This window comes from Psammomys obesus, unplaced genomic scaffold, assembly GCF_907164565.1.
Source record: "Psammomys obesus unplaced genomic scaffold, mPsaObe1.curated_primary_1811, whole genome shotgun sequence".
In the NCBI taxonomy this organism is placed as follows: Eukaryota; Metazoa; Chordata; class Mammalia; order Rodentia; family Muridae; genus Psammomys; species Psammomys obesus.
In genome coordinates this window covers 18,752,419-18,771,882 of record NW_026596057.1, presented here as the reverse complement: position 1 = coordinate 18,771,882, position 19,464 = coordinate 18,752,419, and the positions used below count along the sequence as shown (strand labels likewise).

At 40.1% G+C, this 19,464-nt stretch overlaps 1 protein-coding gene across 1 annotated transcript in view; it reads right to left on the bottom strand.

Moving 5' to 3' along the window:
- The window catches only part of Hmcn1 (hemicentin 1), a 354,052-nt gene that overhangs the window by 81,555 nt on the left and 253,033 nt on the right, over positions 1–19,464 (bottom strand). The window contains exons 24-33 of the mRNA XM_055624399.1: positions 12,207–12,368; positions 11,206–11,319; positions 10,905–11,107; positions 10,515–10,596; positions 10,274–10,405; positions 9,606–9,755; positions 5,305–5,464; positions 2,494–2,618; positions 2,111–2,294; positions 1,474–1,571 (exon numbers count right to left, since the gene is read on the bottom strand). Of these exons, the coding sequence (XP_055480374.1) occupies positions 1,474–1,571; positions 2,111–2,294; positions 2,494–2,618; positions 5,305–5,464; positions 9,606–9,755; positions 10,274–10,405; positions 10,515–10,596; positions 10,905–11,107; positions 11,206–11,319; positions 12,207–12,368 (1,410 nt within the window). The remainder of the gene's footprint in view (positions 1–1,473; positions 1,572–2,110; positions 2,295–2,493; positions 2,619–5,304; positions 5,465–9,605; positions 9,756–10,273; positions 10,406–10,514; positions 10,597–10,904; positions 11,108–11,205; positions 11,320–12,206; positions 12,369–19,464) is intronic.

The following is a 19,464-nucleotide window of genomic DNA, read 5'->3' as shown; positions in this document are numbered from 1 at the left end:
CACACACACACACACACACACACACACACACACACACACACACACACAGGATTGAATGGAGTTACCCTGCATAACTAAGTGTGCTAGAAGGTACACAATGCAGACTGCTGGGGAGAAAAGGTAACCGTTGTCTTACTCAGCTATGAATCCTCCATACTGAAAAACCAACTTGCTGGGCAAGTTGTAGCCACCTGTGCAACAGTGGCACAAATGCTATAGGGTTTACCAACAACTCTGATTAGATTTAAGACCTGTTGCATTGGTATTGCATTCTAGGTTACACACCAGTGACCGAGAAGACTCCAAGCTCGAATGGAGAACTTACTGCTGTTATTTAATAACAATAGCCTTCCAAATCTCTGTCACTATGCCACGGACAAAAGTTACTATCAGCCCAAAACATAGATGCCTCTCCTCCCAGTGAACAGGGATGAATTCAGAGCCTCATGATTGCCCTAAACACATCATTTACACAACTCTCTTTAAGAGCTGAGAACACTCTTAAGGAGAAAAGGCCTTATGCTATTTAGTTTTGTCATTATAAACTAGAGTTACTTGGAGAAAGGGCACCTCAGTTGAGGAATTACTGCCATTAGATTGGCCTGAGGGTATATCTGTGGGACATTTTCTTGATTGCTGCAGGAAGGTCCAGCTCACTGTGAGCAGTGCCACCCCAGGTAGGCAGCCCTGGCTGTATATGAAAGTAAGTTGAGCAAGCTATGGCGAACAAGGCAAGAAGTAGTATTCGTTTGTGGTTCTGCTTCAGTCTCTGCCTTCATGTTGCTTCATGACCAAAGCAGAGAAACAAACTAATACAGATGGGACACATGTAAGAGTTAGAAGATAAGGCAAAAGCAAAGGGCTGAAAATGCCGTCTTCTAGATTCACTGCAACCACTGCAATCATGAACTGACAACAACACAAGACTGGCCCAGTCAACAGTCAGTCATGGAAGGGAGAGGGACTACCACGGCCCTATCTGTTACCAGCAACTATTGACTATTGATAAGTTATAGAAGAGGAATAACTATTATCTTCAGTTATTTGTGTACCCATTGCTAAACCCACCAGGTTCCAATGGATAGCTTCAAACTCATGATTGTGCAGTCAGCTTTGGCTGACCCAGCAGATCACAAAACAAAATATTATACAGGAACATGAGAAAGAGATTTGGGGAGGGGGCAAGATGATGGCGCCGAGAGGACACTGTGTCTGACTAGCAGTTCAGCAGTGACTGCACAGCAACCAACAGACCATACTGCGGGCCCTAAAACACCACTGATTGTGTTTTCCAGGTGAGAGAAAGGGATTCGGAAGAGTAAGTAGAAGACAGGCCACAGGAATACACGAGAGGGTGGGGTATGAGAGAGGTCTGTGTGTGTTAGGAAAATGGGAGGAAGTCAATTCCTAAAGGCGTGTTGCTTAGTGCTACTGAACTTGCAGTGGAGCAGGAGGATCATTTCTGTCACATACCGAAGACTTGAAGGCTGTAGTGCTTACTGTCTACCCCAGCTCTGTTGGAGGCCACACAAGTGTAGACAGCAACATCAGACACCTGAGCTCTCACGATCCTGCAAAACAAGGCCCCACATTTTACAATCAAGCCATTCAACAGACAAAAGTAAGATAATTATGGTTAATGAACAGATTATAGAATGATGTTTATAGTGAAAATTCTTAGATATGAAGCTTGTCATCATCGCCACAAAATGTATATCCTCCAACTGCAATTGGTTGCAGAAGGGTAACTGCAGTAATGGCAATCCACTAGGAATACAACACAATTGGTAGAGTGAACATTTTTCAAACACATTAACAGAGAAAAATGGTAGCATGAAAATCCTATGAGAATTGTCAGCATGCTTAAAACACAGCTCTTAGAAATATAAACTTGATAACAGTTCATCTTTCAGGACCTGTTATGCACACATTTACCAAAGCATGAGCATTTAAATAAGAATACAAAGCCATTTTGTATTCTTATCCTCCCCTCTTTTGAACGCAGCTGAACAGTGTGGCACAGGGGCAGTCAAAGCTGAGTTTACGTGAAGAAGGAGCTGTCCATCACTGTCATCAGAAGTATTTAGGAATGCATACAGTGCAGTCTGACCTGACAACCTGCCCTGCCGACAGCAAGCGAATGTGGGAGGAGAGGGGCAGGGGAAGGCCATTCTTCAGCCAGTTGATCTGCGGCGGAGGTGTTCCCGTGGCTTTGCATTCAATATTTATTGACGTGTCTACCAGAGCCATCAGTTTCTCTGCCTCTTCCTTATTACCTCTAATTTTAGGTGGAACTACAGAATGCACATAGTAAGTGAGAGAGAAGATATATGAGTTCAAACCACTTGCACTATAATTGTTCCTGCTTCTGTTTTGTATCCCCAAAGAAGATATCATTGATAGCAGATTTCAGTTACATGCTCCAATCACCTGTGGCCCGTTAATGGATTGTTAAGGTAGCTAAGTCAAAACCTGGTGGCATTTCATATTTACCATAGACATTCAAGTTAAATATCCGGTCTTCTTCTCCAGCGGGGTTGGTGGCCACACACGTGTACTTCCCCGTGTCGGATGTGAGAGCTCTGTAAATATTTAAAGTGCTCCCATTTGCAGTGACCCTGTGGAAGAAAAGGCAGACACAGGCACTGTGGGAATAAAAGCTGGAAAACTCATTCAACTTTATTGTGTCCTTTCAAAATAAGCGCCATCATAATATAATCCCTCCATCTTGAGTGGAATGATTTAACCCTATTTCACAGGTACGCAGAAACATAAGAAAGTCAGAGCCACATAAATCGATGGCAACTTCAGGGAACTAAAATTATACAGAAATCATTTATATTTATCACCTCCTTCTGAGAAGAAGGAAACAAAGACAGTCCAGTCAGGAACGTAACAAGTGGAAGTGCCTTTCTCTCAGCCTTAGAATCAATGCAGCCACTCCTGATGAGACCTAATTGACTAGGATCAGAAGGAAGGAAAAGAAGATCTCCCCTATCAGTGGACTTGGGGAGGGGCATGCATGGAGAGGGTGGAGGAAGGGAGGGATTGGGAGGGAAAGAGGGAGAGAACTACAGGGGGGTACAAAATGAATAAAGTGTTATTAATAAAGAATTTTTAAAAAATGAATGTTATATCATAGTGGCCAATATGAGTTATCTAGCCAAGTGAAAATTTGCCAGTTCTAATATGAACTGAAGTACATGACAAGCTAAAATAAATGAATATGAAATTAACTGGAAATACCCTAATGATATTTCAATGAAAAGAAACAAAGTAGTACAGTTTACTTAAGGGGTGCTGATGCCATAGGTATGTGGATGTATTCTGAATTTTTTTTCAAATGGCTAACGTGTTTCCTTTAAATTACATAAAAGTAAATGATAATCGTAAAATTATACAATAAAATATACCTGTGTTAAGATTATTGTACTATGCATTTTCTCCACATACCATAAATCACCAAACATAAACCTCCTATGCTTTAGGAAGAAGTTTAAAATGTCATCTACAGCTAGTCTAAAAATAGTTATTTCATCAACACCTCTGATTATGAGTTAATACTTAGTGTATTATTAAATATCACACTTCGAGATAGATATTGAAAGTATATTATCTGAATGTGGTTGTACTTTTCTCAATATGTAAAATTTAAAGTTCCATGAATTTAAGTATATTGCAAACTAAAATTGCAGGTTGTCACAGTCAAAGCTACTGAGTTGACTTTGAAATGCTGACCTTGATAAATTGTTCTATCTAGATATCTATAGCATCATGAGACAGTGATGAAGTCATCAGCCAGGTAGAGAAAACAAGAAGCAACTTTAGGAATTTAGAGTTCCAACTTCCCAGGCTGGTTCCCACCATTTGCCTACAAATTTTATGACTTCCTTGTTTTTAGTATTCCATTGTGTAAATGTACCACAGATTCTGTATCCATTCCTCAGTGGAGGGACATCTGGGTTGTTTCCAGATTCTGGCTATTATGAATAAAGCTGCTATGAACAGGAGCAAATGTCCTTGTTGTGTACTTGAGCATATTTTGAATATATGTCTAGGAGTGGTATAGCCGGATCTTGAGGTAGCACAATTCTTAATTGTCTGAGAAAGTGCCAGATTGATTTCCATAGTGGATGTACAAGTTTACATTCCCACCAGGAATGGAGGAGGGTTCCCCATCCTCCACATCCTCTCCAGCATGTGTTGTCATTTTAGATCATCCTGAGTGAGGTAACCCAGAAACAGAAAGACACACATGGTACATACTCACTTATAAGTGGATATTAGACATATAATATAGAATAATCATACTAAAATCTGTACACTTAAAGAAGCTAAGCAAGAAGGAGGTCCCTGGGTAAGATGCTCAATCCTCATTCAGAAAGGCAAATGGGATAGACAACAGAAGAGGGAGAAAACAGAGAACAGGATACAGAAGCTTACCACAGAGGGCCTCTGAAAGACTCTACCCAGCAGTGTATTAAAGAAGATGCTGAGACTCAGCCAAACTTTGGGAAAAGTGCAGGGAATCTTATGAAAGTAGGGGGAGATAAAAAGACCTGGAGGAGACAGGAGATCTATAAGGAGAGCAACAGAACCAAAAATTCTGGGCCCAGGGATCTTTTCTGAGACTGATACTCCAACCAAAGACCATTCATGGAGATAACCTTGGAACCCCTGCACAGATGTAGCCCATAGCAACCCAGTCTCCAAGTGAATTCCTAAGTAAGGGGAACACTGGGCTGTCTCTGACATGAACTCAATGGCTGGCTCTTTGATCACCTCTCTCTGAAGGAGAGGCAGCCTTATCAGGCCACAGAGGAAAACAATGCAGCCAGTCCTGATGAGACCTGATAGGCTAGGATCAGATGGAAGGGGAGGAGGACCTCCCCTATCAGTGGTCTGGGGGAGGGGCAAGGGAGGAGAAGAGGGAAGGAGGGTGGGGTTGGGAGGGGATGATGGAGGGGGCTGCAAAGGGGATAGAAGTGAATACATTGTAATAAAAAATAAATAAATAAAAGCAGGCTGAGCAAGCCAGTAAGCAGCATTTCTTCATTGTCTCTGTTTCAGTGCCCAGTTCCAATTTCTGGCCTTGACTTCCTGCCTAAACTTTATTTCATAATGGGCTATAAGGTGTAAAATGAAATAAATTCTTCCCTCTCAGAGTTATTTTTGGTCATGATCTTTATCACATCAATACAAAGCAAACTAGAACAGAAATTGGTGTTATTTGTGTGAAATCTGAAGCATAGAGCACTATGGAAGACCATATAATTTATAATAAATGCGTTGTTTTAAACATACCTGATTCTCTCTGTTTCACCGTTCACTATGGGTTTTCCATCCCTAAGCCACTGAAGACGTGGGGCAGGAATGCCATCTGCATTGCAGACTAGCTCAACATTTTCCCCGACAAGGACACTGACTTCACTTGGAACTTCAGCACCAGCAACACTTGGAGGAACTTTAGATAAGATTTTTATTAGGAAAGCATAGTAATATAAATACTATACTAATGAATGTGACAGAATAGTAGAACATACTATTTGTTTTCTGCTGTTGTAACCTTTTTTTCTCTATGTGTACATTCACACAGGTGTCCTCTGTGTGCTCATGCATGTAGAGAACAGAGGACAACTTGTGTAAGTTGGGTGGTTCCTTATTATGTGGGTCCCAGGGATTGAACTCACATCTTTAGGTTTGGTGGTAAGTATTTCTACCTGCTGATCCACCTCACTGACCTAGAAAATGTGATTTCTAATTCAGAATTCTTCCTAGCTTAATTTAAGAATTCTTTGTTGGTCTCTTTGTGAAACTTCTGTCTCCTCTGAGTCCTTCTATCCTCCCCTTCTTCTATAAGATTCCTTGTGCTCTGCCCAACTTTTGTCTCTGAGTTTCTGCATCTACTTTGATCCCCTGCTGGGTAGAGTCTTTCAAAGAACATCTGTGGTAGGTTTTCGTCCTGTTTCCCTTCTTCAGCTGCTTCTGGTATCTCATCTGTTTGCCCTTCTGTATGAGATTTAAGCATCCTCCCTACGGTCCTCCTTGTTGTTTAGCTTAAGTCTGTATATTTTAGCATGTTTATTCTATATTATATGGCTAATATCCACTTATAAGTGAGTATATACTGTGTGTGTCTTTCTACTTCTGGGTTACCTCACTCAGGACAATCTTTTCTAGTTCTATCCATTTGTCTACAAATTTCATGATTTCCTTGTTTTTAATATCTGAGTAGTATTCTATTGTATAAATGTATCACAATTTCTGTATCCATTCTTTGGTTGAGGGACATCTAGGTTGTTTTCAGATTCTGGCTATTACAAATAAAGCCTCTTCCCCCTGGTGGTGTGGCCTTACCAGGCCACAGAGGAAGAATAAAATAATAATAAAAATTAAAAAAAAATTGACAGTGAGACAAGTCAGCTCCTTTCGATTCTGAAAATGATGGGCATCAAAAAAAATTCTCCTTTAAGAAATGGCTTCATATGTGGCTCGCTAGCCACTGGGCAAGAAAATGCCCTTGCTTCTACTGTAGACAGAATACTGGACAAACTGGTTGCAGGAAAGTCAACTGCCAAGCTTTGCAAGGACAAGGTAGGCAAGTCCTTCATACTATCAGCTTCAGAGAAAAGTTTGTCAGATATTTTGAGCCAGAAGGCTGGAGATGATGGTACACTAGAGAGCAATCTTGGATGACTCTCCAGGCATCCAGAAATCTCTGTCATTTCTATAGTTTCGGAAGCTGCTTACTCTGCACTTCCTGTTTATTCAGATAATATTTATCCTTCTCAGGTCTTTGATTAGGTTGAAGACTAGATACTTATAGGCTCAGAATTAAATTTAAGTTGTTTAAGATTTAAGAAGACATTTTAGGTCTAAAAAATGTTGTTGTTTTTTTTTTTAATTGGTAATGCAAGTTATGATACAAAGTGATTTAGGTACAGAACTCTGGACTCACCAAAATAGGATAGATAGTAGAGAACTTTCTTCAAGGTTGCTAAATACATATGGACTGGACATTATGAATGTATTTTTTACCAGATACTATACAGTTTATTGATGGTAGAGAAAAGTCTTTTATTTAGACAAAAATGGGGAAATGTTGCAGATATTTGATCCCATTGTGATCTCAGAGATTGTGAACTGTAGAAACCTGTCTTTTGTTTGGAGTGGCTCAGTCCTAACACGCACCTTTAATCCTAGAGCTTTCTGTACACAGGATTTCATAAAGTTGACCCTAGGTCAAGAGATAGAGCAAGTGACCAGCTGAGAGGGATTAACAGAAAGGAAGGACTTTGAGAGAAGAGTATTTAAGACAGCGTGGAGAAAGATTTTAGTTCTCTAGCTCTTGGGTTCTTTATCTCTTTGTCCTTGAGTTTTTGGCTTTCTCCTCCTGGGCTTTCAGGTGAGCTAGCAGGCTTTTTGTTTTCACCATCTGGGATGTGAGCTGAGTAAGAAATTCTCTCCTCCCAACCCCCATTAGGACTTGAGCTGAATAGGAAGGTCAGCAGAGTGCTTTCTCTGCTTTTCTGAGCTGGCAGATTTTCACCCCAGCATCTGGCTCCTGATTTTTCATTGGTAAAACAGAACAGTTAGGATTTTTGTTTTAATAACAACACTGGCATATAGTTACCTTCATTAATTACTCTTAAATGAGAAAGACTAAAGCATCAAATTACTTCAATGTTCCTGATATTCCTGGAACTGTTCAGTCATAAGAACTGATAATTGATTGATCTGTGGGCAACTTCATAGAATCATCCCTAGGTTAAGCTTCAGTGGATTGCTTGTAATTCATATAGTTCAAGACAATCAACTTTTAAAACATTGTAATAAAATTATAATAAAGAATAATTACTTATTATGAAAATTTGATGGACATATTATGCTTTCCAACTCCAATAGGTTTTGTTCTTTTTTATCTGGTCTTCCTTGGTGTGTACTAAGGACATTAACACTGGTCAGAAATTCAGTTTCGATTGCCAGAACCCACATGGCTGTTCACAACTATCTATACCTACTGTTCCAGGAGATCTGAGGTCTTCTGTGCTCTGGGCACCAGGCATGCATGTGGTGCAGACATACACTTATGCAAAACAACTATACACCATAAGTACAAATTTTAAAGGGTCAGAAAGGAAAACATTTGAACTTCTGTGCCACAGAATGACAGAGATGGGCCAGAAGCAGTTCATTTTTGTTCACAGGAGCCTGTCTGGCCTGACTTCCTACTCCATATTCACTGTCACTATGACAGTTGGAAATGGGCCACCCTGGGCATACACATACCAGCACACAGACACACTGTAGCTACATATCAGTATCTTTTTTTGTTGTCTGTTTGTTTGGAGAGTCAATTATCAAATAGTTACTAACACAATACTGTGTTACCTTCTAAATGTCATTTTAGTCACCAGGAATAATGAAGTTAGGGTACCAAAGAAATTGTTACTAAATATAGTAATGAAAATTGTCCTAATTAGGGTTTATGTATATGCATTTTTCCTAGTTTTAAGACATTATGTAAAGATATTAAAATGAATTTTAGAAAATGTTTGGCCACACCAACATACTTTGTGATTTATATTATTATTGATGATATGCATAAATCGCATAATTTAGCAGGCAATTTATTTTTCTTTAATTTTACGTTGGATTTTATTTATTTTGTGTATATGTTATATGTTTTTGAGTACACATGTGCCACAGTGTATGTTTGGAAGTTGGAGGACAGCTTGTAGGATCTGGTTTCCTTTTTCCACTATGTGGGTCTGCTGGCTCTAACGCAGTTTCTCAGACTCGATGGCAGATGTCTTTTTCTAGTTAGACATCCTGCCAGCTCCAGGAAGATACTGTAGCTCTTTCCTGTATTTCTGAAGAGGTACTTTACCTTTTCTGTCTCTCAAATCTCAAAACATTAGTACTTTTTTGCAGAAATCTTGAATCAATTTTCTTTTCCTATAATTTTAGCTTTAACACAGCAACAGCAGATATGATTTACAAGGGTATGATTTACTAGAAATTCTTTAGTAACTGTGATGAAATCAGAAAGCAAGACTTCCATGTCTTTTTGAGTCAAATGCATTACTCAGAGGTTTGCTGAAAATCAAAAAGCAACAAGTGCTCCCTATAATCTCAAGACTATGCCACAATGCAGGCTTTAGTGAGATTTCTTGGGTGAATTGATGCTCCTTATTCTTAGTACAAAACTGCAAGATTCACGATTATTTGAAGTTTACATACTCTTACACCCATGATGAAACCATAGCACAATCTCACAAATAAAATCTTACATATCTTTAAAACTAAGAACAGATTTATAGTGTTAGTATGAAAATAAATTATAACAAATAAAACATCACGATTTCACAGAAATGTAACGCTTTCATTAAAACCAAGCAGAGATATCCTAAATTCTGTTATTTTTTTCCTTCCCATATTTATGTGATTTTGATTGTACTGGTAAATTCATGAAAAAGGTATCAATATTTCCAGTGACCAGGAGATATTTGATCAACGATCAATGGTCTATTTTGATACAGGCCATTTTGTACTAAAGATGGAATATGACAAAGAAAGGACAGGTTACAGTGGAGTTAACACACCCTGAATGGAAAGGATGTAGTTTTTCTGAGCCTTTCCTTCCATATTGGCTGCAACACAGGTGTAGTTTCCACTATCTGAATGCTGAGGTCGGCCAATTTGCAGTTTAGTTCCTCCAGATAAAATGTTAACCTCAAGTGGGTCAGAATTTTCTACAGGTAGAAAGAAAGAGAAAAAAAGAGAAAGAAAGAACATTTAAAGCCATTCATTTCATGTAACAAATATACAAAGTTTTGCCTTTGTATTTTTAATGAGAATTTTTTTTGAAGCATGAAAATATATATATATATATATATATATATATATATATATTAGGGAATTCAGGTCTACAATCGCAGCTAGTTGAGAGGCAGAGTATTGGGAGGTGAAGGCTTGCTTCGTTACTTAGCTAGAGCCTGCCTCAAAATGAAAAACAAAATTGGAAATGCTGGGGTAAACTGCAGTGGCAGAGACCTTGCCTTGAATGCACAAGGCGCTCGCTTCAATGTACAGTTCCTTAACAAAGCAAATGTTTATAAATGTTTACTACTCGATAAACTTATATTTCAGGATCTTAGGCTTTCTAGAACTAATCACAGGCAAGAGCACAAGACTGACACGTGTGCTAATTTATTAAGGCGGTGAATTAAAGGCAAAGCAAGGAAACCACAAAGATGTCCAGGTATGTTACCGAGAGGCTTGTGGTTCTTTAACCATGTTATGGTGGGAGGCGGGATCCCAGTGGCGTCACACGTCAGTGTCACTGGATTGCTGATGGTCTCCACAACTGCTTCGCTTTCAGGCCCTTCAATAGTGGGAGGCACTGTGAAAAGACAGAAGAAGAGCACACACCGTCATTAAGTTAATTCGAGACATGTTCTTTCATTTGCATGTCTAGGGGAAAAAGAGTTGTACTAGAGGCAGATGCTCACCATATACATTGAGGTGGAAATTTTTATCATCTCGTCCTGCTACATTTATAGCTCTACATACATACTGGCCTGTGTCAGACACCTAAAAGAAAAAGATACTATTGTATATGCTCCATTAAGTGATAGATGACCAATCACAGGGTTCAGGAGTAGATTATGTCATCAGTCATCTTTATGCTCAACTGCCCCACTTCTAGTTGCCTTCAGAAATCCTGTTTCTTTGGTTTGCTTTTTTTTTTTTATTAGTGAAAATAAGTTCAATGGCATTGACCATGCACTTTTCCATGAATAGCACTGTTTGCTGTAGTAAGGGGAGTAGGCCTCTTCCAGTTATCTTTTCCACAACCCCAGCACGGAGGCACAACACTCAGAAAAGGACCAGAGATGCACCTCAGCTTGCTTGATGTGTAGCATTTGTCCACCAGTTAAAATCTCCACGTGGGTAGAATCCGTTATTATCCGCCCATTCTTAGACCAGGTGATGACTGGAGGAGGGACAGCATTTGACTCGCATTCCAACGACACTGAGGTCCCCTCTCTCACATTAACTACAGAAAGAGACTCGCTGCCATGATCCTTAATACTCGGGGGTACTGAGGCGGGAAACAAAAGGAGAATATTCAATTTGTTTTTTCATCAAATCGCTTAGCTAAGAAAATACAATATGAAATTACAGAGAGTGAAAACACACCATGAACAGTCAGAGAAACTTTCTTCTTGCTTTCTCCGGCTTGGTTGATAGCAATGCAGGTGTATTCACCGCCATCAGATACCTTGGCCCGAATAATCTGTAGAGTTCGACCACCTGGGGCAGATATAATGTAAAAAAAGATACAGAGGTTGTTTATAATTGTGTTGTTATTGCATTTTGTGTGTGTGTGTCTGTGTATGCATGCTTCCGGGAATTCTCTCCTTCTGTAGGTCTGGGGAATTGAGCAAGTGATGTCTGAATTTAAACTCCACAGTGCAAAGGTGACGGTTTGTCTGCCACCTGTCTCTCTCAGGTGAGTCCAGGTTTTGAGAGTGCTGCATGATGTTGCCATCTGCAAATGCTGGGCTGTGCTCATTGCTGTCTAGACGCATGTGGGGCATAGGCTACGGCTGGCTTCTGAACTCCATTCTTCACTCAAGTACATATTGTTCACTCTTTATTCTTTTTTAAATGTTATTTTTTCACATACAAACTTCTTTTTGGAGGAGGTATGCTATCGTAGGCAGATGTCAGAGGCCAGCTTGTGGGAATACCTTCTCTTTTTTCCCATCATGTGGGTCCCAGGATCAGATTTAAGTGGTCAGGTTTTACAGAAAGTACCTTTAGCCTCTGAGGCTTCTTAATGGCCCTCACTGTCTATCATATCTGTATCATTTACCTATGTGTTTAACTACATATCATCCATGCTCAAGAAGATTGGGATTCACTGGAAGCCACCAGGAGGTTTTTACAGTGGCTAATTACCATTTATCCTAGGGATCACCCAATTTTTCTGATACTTAATTTCATAATTTATTGAAGAACCAATTACTGTACATTTCCATTGAGGTCATAAAAGTCTATACTCGTCTTTAACGACTATAGGTGGGTACTGTGAACAAAGGGAGAAGTCTCGACTTTGGGAAGATATTAGGTTGAAACAATCTTTGTTTTAAAATGAGGGGAAATAGCATGGCCCATCTTATGAGCAAGCTCCTTACCAGGCACAATGAGAACATTAGTGTTTGGCTTGATGGGCTGTTCATTCTTGAGCCAGCTGAGGTCAGGAGGGGGAAAACCAGAAACTTCGCAGGTCAAAGAGATGAAATGGTTCACCACCACAGAGAGCTGGTCACGGTTAGGACCAATGACGCTTGGAGGAACTGTAGAAGTGTATATAAGTATATTAAAAATGAACTTTGACAGTATCAGAAACACATATACTAATTTCTTGTGGTCTGTAAAAGCAACAAGTAAATGATTCTATAAAATACCCAGTGGGCTTTATTAGAATCTACAATGACATCATCAAACCCATGTCCTTCAGGCATTTTTCTTTAAATTAAAGGAGTGTCTCAAAGTTTTCAAAGTAAAAAAAACTTCAGTGCAATCCAAAAATGTGGTTCCTCAAAGTAAAAACAAAACAAAACCCAACCTAGTGTTTTTAAGCAGTTTGGATAATTTCATTTTTAATATAATATCTTTATTTTTATTTCTTATTATGGCAAAATAATGTAAGTGTTTAACTTTAGAATTCTAACACATCATACAAATTATCTTTACAATGTAAATTCATGCAAATTTCAAGAGAAGCAAAGACAGATAGATAAGAGATGGAGGGAATGTCCAACCAATGCCTGATCCAACCCAATACTCATCCCATGGGAGAGAGCCAACCTCTGACACTATTACCGATAACTCTGCTATGCTTGCAGACAGGAACCTATGAGAGTTGTCCTCTGAGAAGCTCCACCAAACAACAGTTTGAAACAGATGCTGAGACTCACAGCCAAACATTGGGTGTGAAAGTAGTGAAAAAGTAGGGAAAAAGTAGGGGGAAGGGTAAAAGGACCTGGTGGTGACAGGAGCTCCACAAGAAGACAAACAGAGCCAACTAGCCAGGGCCCAGAGGGGCCTGTGGAGTCTGAAGGACCAAGCAAGGACCACACATGGACTGGACCTGGGTCCTCTACATATGTGTAGTCGATGGCCAGCTCAGGCTTCAGGTGGGTCCACTAGTAAGGTAGCCAGGGATGTTTCTGTTGCCTACTTTTTGATCACTTTCCCCTGATGAGACTGCCTTACCAGGTCACAGGGAAAGAGGACAAACTCAGTCACCATGTGATTTGATGAGCTGGGGTGAGTGGGTAGGCGGGCTCCACTTTTCTGAGGAATAGGGGATGGGAGGGAAGGGAGGGAGGAACTGGAAGGAGAAAAGGGAGGGGGCTATGACTGAGATGTAAATAAATAAATTAAAAAAGAAATAGACAACACTACTGTTTATTGTTCAAGTAACAAAAACAAAGAATAAGAAAGCAAAAGTAGTGGAGAGAAAAAGAATATGACAGGTTGATATAGAGGACACGCTGACATTAATGGACATCCTAAAATATGCACATGTGAGACTTGATGTTTTATGACAAAACTAAAAAGGGTGTCAGATGTGGTGGCCAACCCCTTTCGTTTCAGCACCTGGGAGGCAGAGTTAGGCAGATCGCTGGTATCTGTGGTCAGCCTGATTTAACATAGTGTGCTTCAGGCCAGCCAGGGCTACATAGTGAGACCCTACCTCAAAAACAAAACAAAACAAAATAAAACTATGACAACAACACAAAAACTCCCAGAAGGTATTCTCCACATTCAAATAGTTTTCCATTAGGGGAAGAGGGACAAAGAACAAGAATGGGGGATGAAGACAAATGAATATAACCAGAAATAAAAGTAGAAATGAGCCTTGGTCAGAAAGAGGAAACAGTGAGTCAAGTAATAAACTCTATTGTATTAAAATTAAAGCCTTAAAACAATATCAAAAGCAAAAGCAAAGTGCTGAAAAGGCAAACGTTTTTCAAATATTATGTGGTTTTGATTGCTTTACCCACTGATTAGCTGTAGTATTAGTTCATTGGCTAAATATTTTGAATTCTTAATGCATCTGAGACATTGTTCTAGGTGCCACAAGGAGAAAAACACAGTAGACAATAATCCACATTGTTAAAAATCTGACAGAAATAGACCGACTAATAGACTAAAGGTTTCTTGGTTGACAGATCCATGCCAGGCACTATATGGAACACATACTTTCCAGTGAACTTTCGTATGCCTATGAGCTAGACACAATTCTTACCATCATAAAAAGAGATTCTGAGGCATAGGAAGATTAGCATCTTGCCTAAGGTTTCACAGCTTGTTCTTGGAGGAAACATGTCTGAAAATGAAGCAACCAAGTCCTCAATGTCTTTTGCTTAGCCATTTTCTACACTGCCTAGGAACCAAAAATGTCATGAATGTCAGTTGGGAGGAATGAATGAGAACTGAAGATAGCCTCTAGGTTCAGAAGTTCAAGTCCTAATTCCCAGAGCAGCTGTATTTGGACCTGGGCCCTTCAAGAAGTTACTAGTATCCAGTGAGGTCACGGGGCCAGGACCCTAATTATTTAGGATTACTGTCCTTTAAGAAGAGACACCATCATTACCCTCACCAAAGAAGCTCCTGCTGACATTGCAGCAGGAGAAACATTACAGAAATCCAGAACTACTCAAGCGCAGAGAACAACCGGCTGTAGGATTCCTAGCGCACACTGATGAGTCATTGGCAAAACAACTCCTGCACTTAAGATTCTGAGAACAGGAAAACAGGAGGAAGAGGCCAGGAGAACACTGCCTCTGAGGAGCAGGACAACATTTTCCGTGCAGCGACCAAGAAACTGAACTCTGGGCCCTAAAACAACAGCGATTGTGTTTCCCAGGTGAGAGGAAACTCCCACAGCATGGGAATCAGTCGGGTCCACGCTCAGGTCACCCAGCCAGAACCTGGAAGAGACACCGGGTCGCGCAGGCACTAGGTTGCCAGACCAGAGCCACGCGCCTGCATGTCCTGATCACCTTCCCAGGCTGATCAGTGGGCACAAAAAACACCAGAGACTGGGAGTCCCAGGGGCGAGAAAACCCCACAGGGAAGGAAGGAAATGGTATTGACTTGGGTCACCCAGTCTTTCACTGAACTGGGCTCCAGCCGTGAGCACAGACAATTGCTGCGTACACAGCTCTCCAGCACAGACAGAGCTGTGTGCTCCAGGGCAACAGAGACTGAGAGTCCCTGTCGGGAGAAAACCCCACAGGGAAGGAAGGAAACGGTACTGACTTGGGTCATCCAGTCTTTCCCTGGAAAAAGTCTCACAGACCAGCGGGTATGAGCTGCCATCACTGAACTGGGCTCCAGCTGCGAGCACAGACAGTTGCTGCGCATCCAGCCCTCCAGCACAGACAGAGCTGTGAGCCCCAGGGCACGAGAGACTGGGAGTAACTATCAGGGAGAAATCCTCACAGGGAACAAAGAAAGGGGATGGACTTAGGCCACCTAGTACATCTCTGGAAAAGGTCCTGCAGACCGGCCCAACCCAGGGACCTGCTGTGCACCAGATAGCCTGCTGTTCAGGAGAGCGGTACCCACCCACCACAGATTACCACTTTGGTACTGGGGTACAGAGCCCCAACCTCAGACCTACAAAAGCCCAGGATCCCCAAGATCAACCCCTAGATACTGCTCCAAGGGGCAACCAGTTATCCCTAACAAAACTGACCAAACCACGGGACACACAGGTTACAGCAGCAGATCACTAAATTTACAGCAAGAAACCCAGTGAGCAGCGGCAACTCCTGAAAAACACCAGCCATCCAGTGACTATACCCAAAAAGCTGAGAAGGCTTCCTTCAGGAAAAACCATCTTCCTGCCAAGGGGAATCTCTCCATCACAGGATACCAGGAACCACCAGAAACTATCTCCAAACACCTAAGATAGCCCAATGGGTAGAGGCCAGCGTAAAAGCTCAACCAACAAAAGCCAGAGCAATATGGAATCTCCAGAACCCAGTTATCCAGGGGCAAGTAGCCCTGGACACCCCAGAATAATTGAAATTCAAAAAGATGACCTAAAATCTATGCTCATGAAGAGGATAAAGAGTAAACAAATAAAATGCGTAAAGAAATAGAGGAAGATAAAAACAAACAGATTATGCCTTTCCATAAAGAAATACAGACAGTTGCAGCCAAACAGTTTGTGGCCTTTAGAGAGGAAATGCTTAAATCACTGAAAGAAATAAAAGAAACAGAGGATTGCTCAAACAAACAGCTGAAGGAATTGAAGGAAAAACAGGAAAATACAGTCAGACAGGTGAAGGAAATCAACAAAACGGGTTCAATATCTGAAGATAGAATTGGAAAAATTAAAGAAAACACAAATGGAGGAAATTGTGGAGAGAAAGAACTTAGGGAAGAAAACAGGAACTACAGAGGTTAGCATAACCAATAGACTACAAGAGATGGAAGAAAGAATCTCAGGTGTGGAAGATACAATGGAAGAAATAGATGTATCTGTCAAAGAAAATGTTAAATCTAAAAAATTCCTGACACAGACAGTCCAAAAAATTCAAGACAACATAAAAAGACAAAACCTAAGAATAATAGGAATAGAGGAAAAAGAAGATTCCCTGCACCAAGGCCCAGAAAATATTTTCAACAAAATCATTGAAGAAAATTTCCCCAACTTAAAGGAGAGGCCAATAAGAATTCAAGAGACCTACAGAACACCCAATAAATTAGACCAGAAAAGAAAATCCTCCCGCCACATAATAATCAAAATAGTAAGTATACAGAACAAAGAAAAAATACTAAAAGCTGCAAGGGAAAAAGGCCAAGTAACATATAATGGCAAACCCATTAGAATCACATCTGACATTTCAACAGAGACTATGAAAGCCAGAAGGGCCTGGACTGATATCATGCAAGACCCTAAGAGAACACAGATGTCAGCCCAGGTTACTATACCAAGCAAAACTCTCAGTTCTCATAGACAGAGAAAACAAGATATTCAATGACAAAAACAAATTTCAACAATACCTACACACAAATCCAGCATTACAGAAGACACTAGAAGGGAAAATACAACCCAAGAAAACTAGCTACTTTCAAGAAAACACAGGAAATAATTAACCTCACTACTGTAAAACAAAAAGCAACCAAGCACACAAACTTATGACCACAGCCAACAGCAAAATCAAAGGATCTAACAGCCACTGATCATTAATCTCTCTCAATATCAATGGATTCAATTCTCCAACAAAAAGACACAGACTAACAGAATGGATACATAAACAAAACCCAGCAATCTGTTGTATACAAGAAACACACCTAAGTCACAAAGATAGACATTACCTGAGGATAAAGGGTTGGAAGACGGCTTTCCAAGCAAATGGACCTAAGAAGCAAGCAGGAGTAGCCATTCTAATATCTGATAAGATAGACTTTCAACCAAAATTAATCAAAAGATATGGGAAGGGACACTTCATACTCATCAAGAGAAAATTCCACCAGGAAGACATCACAATCCTGAACATCTATCCACAAATACAAGGGCACCCACATTTGTAAAAGAAACATTGATAAAATTTAAACCACATATAGATCCCCACACATTAATAGTGGGAGACTTCAACACCCCACTCTCAACAAAGGACAGGTCAACAAAACAGAAATTAAACAAAGAAACAATATCTCTGACAGAGGTCATGAATCAAATGGACCTCACAGACATCTACAGAACTTTACACCCAAACACAAAAGAATTTACCTTCTTCTCAGCACCTCATGGAACCTTCTCCAAAATAGAACATATAGTTGGTCACAAAGCAAGCCTCAACAGATACAAAAAGATTGAAATAATCCCTTGTATCCTATCTGATCATCATGGAATAAAGCTGGACCTCAACAACAACAGAAATAGCAAAAAGCCTATATACACATGGAAACTGATCAACTTGCAACTAAATGACAGCTGGGTCAGGGAAGAAATAAAGAAAGAAATTAAATTCTTCCTAGAATTCAATGAAAATGAAGGCACAACATACCCAAACTTGTGGGACACAATGAAAGCAGTGCTAAGAGGAAAGTTCATAGCACTAAGTGCCTTCAAGAAGAAATTCAAGACAGCTCATTCAAGCAACTTAATGGCTCACTTAAAAACCCTAGAAAAAGAAGAAGCACACACACCAAAAAGGAGTAGACGGCTGGAAATAATCAAACTCAGGGCTGCAACCAATCAATTAGAAACAAATAAAACAATTCAAAAAATCAATGAAACCAAGAGCTGGTTCTTTGAGAAAAATCAACAAGATCGACAAACCCTTAGCCAAGCTAACTAAAAGGCAGAGAGGCACCATCCAAATCAACAAAATCAGAAATGAAAAGGGGGACATAACTACAGACATCGAGGAAATCCAAGCAATCATTAGGACTTACTTCAAAAGTCTATATGCCACAAAATTTGAAAATCTAAATGAAATGGACAATTTTCTTGATCAATTTGACTTACCAAAGCTGAATCAGGACCAGGTAAATCAATTAAACAGTCCTATATCCCCCAAGGAAATAGAAGCAGTCATCGAAAGTCTCCCATCCAAAAAAAGCCCAGGACCAGATGGTTTCAGTGCAGAATTCTACCAGACCTTCAAAGAAGAGCTAACTCCAGTTCTCTTCAAACTATTCCACAAAATAGAAACGGAAGGAACATTACCAAACTCATTCTATGAAGCCACAGTCACCTTGGTACCTAAACCTCACAAAGACCCAACAAAGAAAGAGAATTTCAGGCCAATCTCCCGTATGAATATCAATGCAAAAATACTTAACAAAATACTCGCAAACCGAATACAAGAACACATCAAAGATATTATCCACTATGACCAAGTAGGCTTCATCCCAGTTATGCAGGGGTGGTTCAATATATGGAAATCCATCAATGTGATCCACCATATTAACAAACTGAAAGAAAAAAACCACATGATAATCTCCCTGATGCTGAAAAAGCATTTGACAAAATCCAACATCCATTCATGTTTAAAGTACTGGAGAGATCAGGGATACAAGGCACATATCTAAACATAGTAAAGGCAATATACAGCAAGCCTATAGCCAACATCAAACTAAATGGAGAGAAACTTAAAGCAATCCCACTGAAATCAGGGACAAGACAAGGCTGCCCACTCTCTCCATATCTCTTCAACATAGTGCTGGAAGTCCCTAGAGCAATAAGACAATTGAAGGAGATCAAGGGGGATACAAATTAAAAAAGAAGAAGTCAAATTATCACTATTTGCAGATGATATGATAGTATATGTGAATGACCCCAAAAACTCTACCAGGGAACTCCTACAGCTGATAAACACCTTCAGCAAAGTGGCCGGATACAAAATTAACTCAAAAAAA